Raw genomic sequence first — 10,674 nt, forward strand, 5'->3', positions numbered from 1 at the left:
TTTATCATTTTTTTTTTTTCCTTTTTGAGTGAGACAAGAAACTAGAAGAAGAGCTCTCACGGGGCTTGTTTTGCTTGTGTGTTTGCTTTTCCGACATTTATAACATGAGTTGGGTATTGACATTCCGACAAATTTCAAAACCGGATTGGAAGTGGGCCTCGAGGTCAAGCAATTTTTGTGATGCTAATGTCACCGATAGCAAACAATTAATACTCAAGTATATCGAAAAGATCACTTCATTTGAAATGCATTTACGGGTTCGAACTAGTACTAGTAACCTGCTTAGATGGGCTATTCAGAATTTCAGGATGATAGAAACAAGTTGAGTTAGTACATACCAAAAATATAAAGATTTTAAAATAGTAAACAAAAAATTAATCGAACACTAGTGAGAAGAAGAAACAAGTGCGTGCAATTGTTCTTTCCATTATTTTCGAAGGACAACTTGATAGGTCATCAAAATCTATTACAACTTGATAGGTCATTAAAGTTACAAGGGATCGCACCCTTACATTGTTTGTCGAATCCGCCGCAAGTTCAGCAGCTCGACTCCTCCTTTAATCAGACTCCTTATTGTTTGTCGAATCGCTAACATGCCAAACCATAAGCCTTTAAAGTCAAAATCGCAAAGAAAGCCAAGACCACAAAAGAATCGGCATTCCAACAAGATAAAATGACCAAAGATCACACTCCAAGATTTGCCCTTCGTGCAGCTTAAGTTGACTAGATTATGTCTAGGCCCATACATATACGCTTATACTCCACCAAGGAAGACCCATACAAAAAAACACATCCGAAAGAAGTTTAAAGAAAAGTACTTTTATTCTTCTTAGAACCTGCATGTCTACAAATGAAGTCCTCCTCCTTATCCATAAACTTGGGAGGACACTCAGAAAACTTAACTAATTACACGGAAGATATATCAACACATTCACTAGCACAAGTAATTTACATGGGACAATCTATACTATAGAATATTCTAGATTCTACGACTTTATATAGGAGTGCACGACACTTTCAAGGTTTTCTATAGCTTTCAACCATTTCATAGGGCTTCACACATTCAGAAAAGAAAAGGATGTATGTTCCTGCAAATTAATAACAAAGAAAAGTTGCGGGCCCAAGATAGAGACCAAACAAGCGGTGCATGTTTACGTGGAAAATATCCTCACACGAGATATCGCCCGGCCAAAGAAACCAATGACATTTCAATCATTTCACCGGTGAACGCCAACCCTAAAAATAGACCCTTCTGGCATCTCTTTCCTTTTCTCCTAACCTAGTCTTCCTTTGTTCAACTCCACTCAGTCGCCTTTGCACCACCTCCTAAAAAAATAAAAAAAAACATACATTAAGTGAGTATTGACCATCATAATTATGCACTACCTAATTTTTTAGGTTGGAACTCCCACAGAGTATCTATGTCAAAGGCTGGGATAGAAACACCACGAAGAATGTAGACATCACCAGAAGAATGTAGACATCAAAGGCTGCGGAATTGCCTTCTTTTTTAAGTTCAAAATGTCCTACCTGCCATTTAAACAACCATCATGCCATAGTCAGAGTGACCTACCTGCTGAGGTCCCAAATCATCGACCTCACAGCCAGCCAGATGACGCTAAGACAGTTTCATGTTTAGGGCTCCACTCAACCTGGAATACCTCTTCCCTGTTGAAAGCAAAACAAAGAGCAATAGTAAGAGACCAAACTAAAAGTCCACACGGCACAGCAGAAATAGAAGGGGTAGAAATCCTGCTCATGCTTTTAATTGATCTAGCAATTGAAAGCTTGAACTCAGAACTTGATCAATAAGATGAATGAGAATCAACTTGGGCTGAAGAGAAAGCCAATGACTTTGATTAAGAATTGCGCAAAGCGAAAAGGATGCACCAACAGGTAAAAAACCATAACCAGTGATGACCAAAATATGAATACAGATGGCATTGTGTGGGCGTTTTACGACCTGCAATCTATAAGCTCTAAATTTTTCCTTGTGTAAATCTTTAATTTCAAATATGGAATTTGAAATCTAGAACATACTCACAAAAACTGGAATCTGATCGACAAACAAAATGCAAAGAACAATTTCATTAGCTAGTTCTTTCCTAAATTCAATATAAAGCATTCCCCTAGGTAGATTCTATCCAACTTCCTTCTTTTAAACAACCACAACAACATAAAATTACTTAATTAGACTACAAGAACAAGCAAAACAGCACCACAACCTCAAATATTCTCAACAAATCAACTAAAATAGGCCTAGCAAACCATTGAATCAACAAACAACCTCAAATATCAACTAATCAAACAAAAACCAACATACCGAACAAATATTTCAAAATTTTCAAAAGTACATACCTTGTGAGAATTGAGAATGGGGGTTTTTGGGTTCTTCAAATCGAATTTTAAGATGGGTTCTTCAAATTTGGGTGTTGAAAATCGAAAATAAGTGGTTTTGGGTTTGATTTTGGGTTTTTCGGTGGTTTTGATTTTGTTGATGATTTGTTGTTGATGATTTCGGTGGTTTTGATTTTGAATTTGTTGTTTGTTAAGTCTGTTGATGATCTTAGTTTGGTGTTTGCTTGAGGAAATTTCGAAACCCAAACCCTTCGTAAAAGCAGAATTTCGAAATCATAACCCTTCGAAATATCGTTTTTTCATCAGATCTGATCAGCTATGATCCAACCGCCGATATTCTGCTGTTTGGATCATGTCAAAATTCTAATGTATACCTAAATTATATATATATATATATATATATATATATATATATATATATATATATATATATATATATATATATATATATATATATATCTGACCACAAAACAACTTAATACGCGGGTTGTTGCCGCACAAATCCACGCCATTTATCTAAAGCAATCCAACGGATGTAACCAAATTCCAACCGAAGCAATCGCGAGTTCTGATTCACTAAATATGGGAGGGTAGTTTAGGAAATAAAATTTGTCCGAACCCAAAAATAGAATTTGCGCTCCAAATATAATCGCGACTTCTCTCTTTATCTCTTCTGAGAAATCAAAAACGTTTTGTGTGCAATCTATAAAGGTAAATGCTTAATTTTGAGAGTAATTTGTTTAATTTTTCTGCAATTTATGTGTTAACTTTGTGTGTGTAAATCTCTGTTTGATGTAATCTCTGTAAATCTCTGTAATTTGTCAACAGAGAGGTTGAGAGTTGGGGACGAAGTTAAGGGATTTGGGTTTTGAGGGGAGAGCTTGATGAAATTGAAAGTCACTAATCACTCCTGTTGTTTAGCTGGTCTTAAATACCGATCAAGCAACATTCTATGCCTTATTAGTCGATTACATATCACTGTTCAGTTGGCCTAACCAGCTCTGTAAATCTCTGTAATGGGCTTGTGCGTGCATGAAATTAGACTTTTTCATATTCTGTGTTAACTTTGTGTGTGTAAATCTCTGTTTGATGTAATCTCTGTAAATCTCTATAATTTGTTAAGGGATTTGGGTTTTGAGGGGAGAGCTTGATGAAATTGAAAGTCTAGTACTTATTCACCATCACCCACACTGAAAAAATAACACCATCTCAAAAAGCCCTTGTTCAAAGACCTTGTTGATTTGGTTCGTCCTAATACTCGTGGCTTTCATCAATGCAGACCCGCATGTCAGTCCTCTCTTTATTTTCTCTTGTCTTTTTATTCATTTATATTGTTTTATATTGAAATCATTCTCGGGGTTGTGTTAATCAAAAGGTTTAATCTTTTTTTACCCACAATTCCCATTTGTGATATTTTTATTGTTTGACTAACTCTGTTTAGAAATATGTGTATGTGAAGGGTTTTTTAGAAGGGTTTATGCTAAGAGTGGTGTAATTGTCCTTTTGGTGCATTTTGGGCTTGAGGTTTATTTGCTTATCCTTCACTCGTTTATTTCCACTTGTTGATCCTCAATTTTTGTTCCCTGGATTAGTAAATGGAAGTAGCATAGAATCATATATTTAACTCTTGTATGTTGCTATTACAAGATGGATATAACTATTTTTTAGCTCTCAATGAACTGTTTTTTTAGCTAACTGGATGTTTGGTTCGTTGAATTTGTGTTACTGTAGATGGAAATAACTATGTGCAATAGGTGTGGTGATAACACTCATTCATCAGATAAATGTGGTTGGTTGTCCACACCTTGTTGCTTTCAAAATTGTCGCGGAAGTAGGACCTTGAAACAGTCGGGTCAAACTCAATCTCTTGGAAAAAAGTTTTTGACCTGCCGCGTTTGCAGAGACTTCCAATGGTTGGATGACGCTAGAGCATCGTCAGTAATACCTATGGAGTATCTGAGATGCAGACAAGTGAATTGCGCAGGGTTTAGAAAGGTCAACACGACAATGAAGAAGAATGAAAATGAAGGTAAAATTTTTTTGAATTGCACCGAGTGTGGGAAGGATTTCCAATGGTTGGAAGAGTTGTTAGCTATGTTAAGGAACAACATTGAGTCGACAGCGAGTTCAAGCTCTTCCCCAGTCGCCTCTTCCTCATCTTCTAAAAGAGATAAAAAAGTGAAAATTACAGTTGAAATTGACGATGATGGTTTGTCGAAAGAGTTTGAGTTTCGTTGTAAAATTAGATGAGTGGTAGTAATGAAGGGGGTGATTTCCAGTTTTATTGTAATGGAAAGTTCTTTGTATCTTTGTATTTCGTTGCGTTTTTAGTGAACTTGCATGCAATATAGACTTGCGTTATGTTATGTTAACTTGTGTTTTTTTCAATCGGTGTTCTCGTTGTCTTTTTTCTATACTACTTTTTTTTTTTTTTTTTAATGTTTCTGTGAAATACCAATGCTCTTACAGGTTTAAGAATGAGTCCTATCTTAAACTCATTGGAAATGTTCTATTGATTGGAAGGTAAAATTGTTGATGACTGCAAAAAATTTTATCTTCAGATGCAGCTGTTAAGTTTTTCTCTTCATTGCTATAATATAATTTACTTCATCTCTGGAGTTCCAGGAGTGTTTTATGGTACCGTCCTCTCTATCGTGCCATGAGGACAGATAGTGCCTTGAAGTTTGGGTGGTTTTTCCTATTTTACTTGCTTCATATTGGCTTTTGCATCTTTGCTGCTGTGGCTCCACCTATTATTTTTAAAGGGAAATCTCTGACAGGTATACTTCCTGCAATAGATGTGCTAAGTGGCAATGCTTTGGTTGGGATTTTCTATTTGATTGGATTTGGATTGTTCTGTCTGGAATCAGTGATCAGCATCTTACGTGTTTGATGAAATTTTTCGTTGCCCGTTTTCTTCCTGTTGTTTTTTTGATAGTTTAACTTACAGGTTTGGCATCAGGTATCTTCAAGCCAATGTTGCATGCGTCTATGAGAAACAGTACCCTGGTATGATATATTGATCAATTTCATATGTTACTTTTTTGTCGTTAACTTATATGAGTTATTTATAATTTTATATGCATAAGCTTTTGCACCTGAATATGTTCATAAGATGTGCTTTTCTTTAGAACTGTTTCTTAAGACTGAAATGATGTTAGTGAGTCCTTGTTGAAAAGAAGATTAGGTCCCTTCGGATGACAAGTATAAACTTGTTTGAATATTCGATAAACTAATTCAACTACTCAATTGCACAGGATTACCATTATATAACCACTAAACTCATTTTCTTATTTTGGGCACAAGAAAATTAGCTCCAATGCATATCTTTAAAATCAAGAATCTTGTATTGTAACAAAAGGAAGATGAAGAACGGACCCGATATGATATTCTTAGGATGGAATGTGATTCCAAGTCAGTATTGTCAATTGATGACAAACTGTGATTCTTAATGGGAGGTATAGCTGTTGAGGTTTTATAATTCTATGTTTGCTCTCTTCTTTACATGTCCGTTTTCAAATTTGACGTGTGTTACACCTTTTGGCAATGAATTCTACTTCTTATAATAAAGAATTCTTTAAGTCCTTAAAAAGATACTATATTTTCCTATTTTGATGTTGTGAATTATGTATCCGATGTTAGATTATCCTCTTACAGTTTCTCGGGTGAAGCAAGTGAGCTTGTTAAGGAGTAGGACATGTTCAAGTACAGTAAGTACACATGTATTTCAGAGGTAGTGGTAAAGCTGCAGAGATGAGACGGGATGCAACAAGAGGAGCTATGAGGGCAGCAATATAATGTCATATGACAACATACAAGACTAGCATATAGATGGATTGAAGATGTCTTCTTTTCACCGAGAAGACATATAGAACTATCTTGCCTCGTAGGGGATTCCCCGTCGATACTCAAGACACATTGATGATTTATTTTTTAGCTTCTTGTTGTGGAACTGCAGACGCTCAAAAGTCTTTTTTTTTTTGACTTTTTTTTTTGTAATAACAATAGCACAATGAACTACATGGACTAGCACGGGAGTTCGATACACCATTTGATGCACCAAATTGTTTTAGTAGTTAGCCATCAAACCGATGGAAAAAGTGCAATCGGGTTGAAGCTTTAATAGGTTTTCAGTTCAATCATGTTGGTGGTGGTACTAAAACTAGACGACCCATTACTCTTCATATGAAATATGATCCCGATTCTGAAGTGCCCATTTGTCGCCTTGTTTCGATAATGACCCCTTTGTTCTTTGAAGAAAAATCTCTTCAGAAATTCAAGCAAGTCCATTTTTTTGCACCGAAAAAAAATGTATTGCACCGAAAGATACATTCTAATACTTTTAGTGGTTGTTAAGAACAATGTATTGCACTGAGAAAGATGTTTACTCGCAATCTTGTGCGGGCTTATATTGAAGCCGAGAATATGAGGTTGGAGAATGAACCATGTCGGTTTTCGCTAAGGAGATAATCGTTAGAGTGGACTATAAATATTGTCCAAACCTTACCATAATAGACACACCTGGCCTTACTTGCTCCAACTCCTCGGTCAGATAATAAGGAAATCAATTGTACCACATTGATCTTTAACCTTTAACCAAAGGACGTACATAATAACAATAGAAGACATATGGTGTACTAAGGACAAATCAGAAGTTTAAAAGGAAGTTAGAAACACGCTGATCATGACATTATACTAGTTTGCTCGGACAGGTTATGTGAAAGAATTTCAAGATAATTGTTTGCTCGACAGTTATGTGAAAGAATTGTCACCTTGCTGCCAGCAAGCGGCACATCCAATAATTGACTTAACAATGGTTAAAATTTAGAACAACATTAAAAAAAAAAAAATGAAATTTGGCACATCTATTATAGCAAAACTTGCAAGCAATATTAGCATACAAATAATTTATTTTCAAGCTATTTCTAGCAAATATAGACCACTCAATTTACTGCAGACATTCTATGAAACATCTAATGATCTCAAACAGGGATCCATAATTCAACAAATATAGACCACTCAATTTCCCCGGATGAAACAAGTTCATTATAACCATATATCTGCAATGTACTCAAATCGGTCTATACTAGGCTATGTGTTTCTCGACAACCAACGGTCTTCCTCACCAAGTTTCCGCCATAGAGTGAGAACTTGCACGGAGAGTGAACCATGACCACTTCAAGACATTTTAACAACTCAACTGCAAGGAAGGAGTAATAGGCAAATAACTATAAATTCTCTGCACACCACATGTCATTTTCCCCATGTTAGCAAGCTTAACTTCTCCCTTGTGAGCTTCAACCTGTTCCACATAAACCAATAACAAACACAAGATTTCATTGCCATAAAAAACAAGTGAACTACAAACACAAGCTCCAACACTCAACACTATAATAAAAAAACATACAAGCTTCAAACAATTTCAATCATCTTTGTGTCGTCTTCGTCTTCGTCCTGTCCTCGTCCTCGTCCTCGTCCTCCTCGTCCTCGTCCTCGTCTACTACTGTAAAGCAAAAAGAATGGAAAACGACAAGTTTTAAAGGCAATTGCGATAAGATAGGATACCACGAATTAAACTTAAGGATGCAATATTATACTTACTTGGGCCCTTCTTTCTGTTTGGATTTTCAGGACAATTTCGTCTGTCATGGTTAACACCAACTTTGTTACAACATGTACATCTCCTCTCTATCTTTGCTTTGGCTTTTGCGCATGCTTGTTCAAGACCACCTTTTATTCTACCACTGGCCTTGGTTTTCTTATAAATATTCACGAATTTTTTTCTTCCTTTTGTTTGAGAGATGTTAGGATTCTGAAGTAAAACTTGGGATGGGTCGTCAAGTGGCGGTGCTGAACTATCACCAACGGTGCATGAATTAACAACAGAAACACCAGGGTCAACTTCCTTCTTTTTCTTGAGCTCCACTGACAGTTCTTGTAGTCTTTGCAGCATTAATTGGTAAGTCTCATCAGTTTCCGCAGCTTCATAAACCAACTGATTAGCAACCATTTGAAGTTGAGTAGTTCTCAGCATCTCAGAGTTCTCATGGCCACTTACTAGTCCACGGTCATACTCAGCTCTATACTTATTTGCCCCTTTCATCCACCTCTTAAGAATAAAGTGCTCGGGAATCTCAATATCACGACTCTGAAATACCTTTATGAGGTGTCCACAAGGTATCCCCAGAAACTCAAAAGTTTTGCATTCACAATTACCTTCTTTTGTCGCTGGGTTGAACTTCACCTTCCATTCACGCTCGTCACCTATAATGAAGGAAAGTTACATTGTAGTAATGAAGGTTGAGTTTCATTGTAAAAGTAGATGAGATATAGTAATGAAGGGAAGTCACCTGTAACTCGCGACTTATAAGTGTAGGTTCTGTTGCCGTCAGTGCCTTTTTCATCATCATGCAGGACATACTCGGTTTCAGCTACCTCAAATTCTTGCTTGAACCTATCATATGCATTCCTTGTATACACACTTGCTGCACTCTTCAAGAGAAAGGAATTACCGCATACAATCCGATTCGAGTGTTCAGTAATATAATCTTCTTTTTTTTCTCTTTTAACAATCTTCTTCAAACACTTATCATTCTTCACTACAAACTCTCTAAGACTTGTCGTAGTTGTGAAAAAATTCTTGTAAAAAGAATTCATGCTTTCAGAACGCCCGGTAGTCGAAGTACCGACATAAAAAGTATCCAAGTGATAAACTGGAGCCCATTTGTGTCGAATCTTGTACATCTCTTGAAACCATTCATTCTCCTCCAACTTAAAACTAGACATCAATTCTGCCCACCTCCTTTCAAACACATCAGGAATAAATATTTTTCGAATACATTGTTTGAATTCTTTTTTGAATTTTGACCTCCTGTAATAATAATAATTCGAAGCTTTTCAGAAACTTCTTCATAATGTGCCATAGGCGAAAATCTGTGTCGAGTATTAGGGAATACCGTACCAATAGCTAGAGTCATAGCTCTATCTTGATCTGTGATAATTGCAGATGGGGCACGTCCGCCCATAGCTCCAAGCCAAGTCTCAAAACCCACCTGAAAGAATCTTCGTTTCATCCAAAAGCAAATGCACAACCAAATTGGATTGATTGCATATGGTGGTTAACTCCAATAAAATGGGGCTTAATGGCATTTCATATACATTCTTCTACGATATGTGGTGTCAAAGAAAACCACGCCACCAAAATATCGATATCGTGGTAATGCCATCGACCATCTACCCGTAAAAAAATTAATGGCCCTTGCTTCATGATCTATCTGTATTGCATAAAAGAAATTAGGATCCTCTATACTTTTCTTCTTGAAAAAATGAAGCACCACGGTAGCATCACCTCTCACCGGTTTCTTGTATTCTTTCGAAGGGCCCAAATGGTTCCAACAATCCCTATCATCAAAACCAGTTTGTACTCCGTCAAGTATATCAACAACTTTATTCACAGGTACACCACCATCACGAAATGAGTCAATCAACATCTTAGCTGCAGCAGGCATATTTCTATTAACAGGCATACGCATCCTTTTTGCTGGACTAACCAGATTGTGATTGTGCTCACAAGTCAATTTCACCACTTTCCAGATTCCACTATTTTGTTGCTTTGTCACCCTCATTGAAGCAAGACACCCACATTTAACTGTATTTGTGTTTCTTTTTCTCACTTCTTTCTCAGTTCCATCCACATTCATATTTTTGCTTCCTCGATCTCTATAAATCCCAAAACGCGAGCAAGTCATTTGAACACTACTAACTTCATCCGAACGAGAATATGATTTTTCTGAGCTTCGAATTACGGGACTAAATCCAAACAATTTTCCGTAATCTATATAGAATTGTTTTGCAGCCTCAAGAGTTTCAAAACACATTCCCAAACACGGTGGCTTCACAATTTCCACTTCCACTTCAAACTTCGGAGGTTGAACAGAGGAAGAACATGCCGTATAAGGCTCGGGTACTGCAAATAAATGTGTCCAAGTCAATTACAAAAAAAAAATCTAACACAGTACAATAATACAGTATTGAATTCGTTGGTAGAAATCGAAAATAAAATTGAAACAGTAGTTGCTCACCCGAACTATATTCTTCCTGCTCCCCAACTTCATCAATCAATATGGAGTCGTCCATATTTTGGAGAGAGAGTCGTCTATACTTCAAACGTGGTGCACCTTTCTTCAATTCTGAAAATATGAATAAGCAGGACCATATAAAATTAGAGCTACAACACTTCAACCATATAATACTGTTGGATCATGCCAGAAGAAAATATTGTGTAGCCAAGAAGAAAACCAAAATAATTTCATGCAC

General features: G+C 36.5%; 1 protein-coding gene across 1 annotated transcript; it reads right to left on the reverse strand.

Annotated features, from left to right (window-relative positions):
- Positions 1-7,546: 7,546 nt before the first annotated feature.
- Positions 7,547-9,144, reverse strand: LOC147497665 (protein FAR1-RELATED SEQUENCE 5-like). Its single transcript, XM_086562961.1, has 4 exons — positions 8,709-9,144; positions 7,956-8,622; positions 7,777-7,861; positions 7,547-7,660 (listed from the first exon to the last, which is right to left on the reverse strand). Exons 1-4 carry the CDS (start codon positions 9,142-9,144, stop codon positions 7,547-7,549), a joined length of 1,302 nt encoding a protein of 433 aa, XP_086419087.1.
- Positions 9,145-10,674: the final 1,530 nt, after the last annotated feature.

The sequence above is a fragment of the Coptis chinensis genome, chromosome 5, assembly GCF_015680905.1.
Source record: "Coptis chinensis isolate HL-2020 chromosome 5, ASM1568090v1, whole genome shotgun sequence".
Lineage (NCBI taxonomy): Eukaryota > Viridiplantae > Streptophyta > Magnoliopsida > Ranunculales > Ranunculaceae > Coptis > Coptis chinensis.

Coding starts and splice junctions, on each gene's coding strand:
- LOC147497665 (XM_086562961.1), bottom strand. CDS start 9,144: ATGTCTAGTTTTAAGTTGGAGGAGAATGAATGGTTTCAAGAGATGTAC. Junction 8,623..8,708: donor TTATAAGTCGCGAGTTACAG/GTGACTTCCCTT, acceptor CCTTCATTATAG/GTGACGAGCGTGAATGGAAG. Junction 7,862..7,955: donor AGAAAGAAGGGCCCAAGTAA/GTATAATATTGC, acceptor TTTGCTTTACAG/TAGTAGACGAGGACGAGGAC.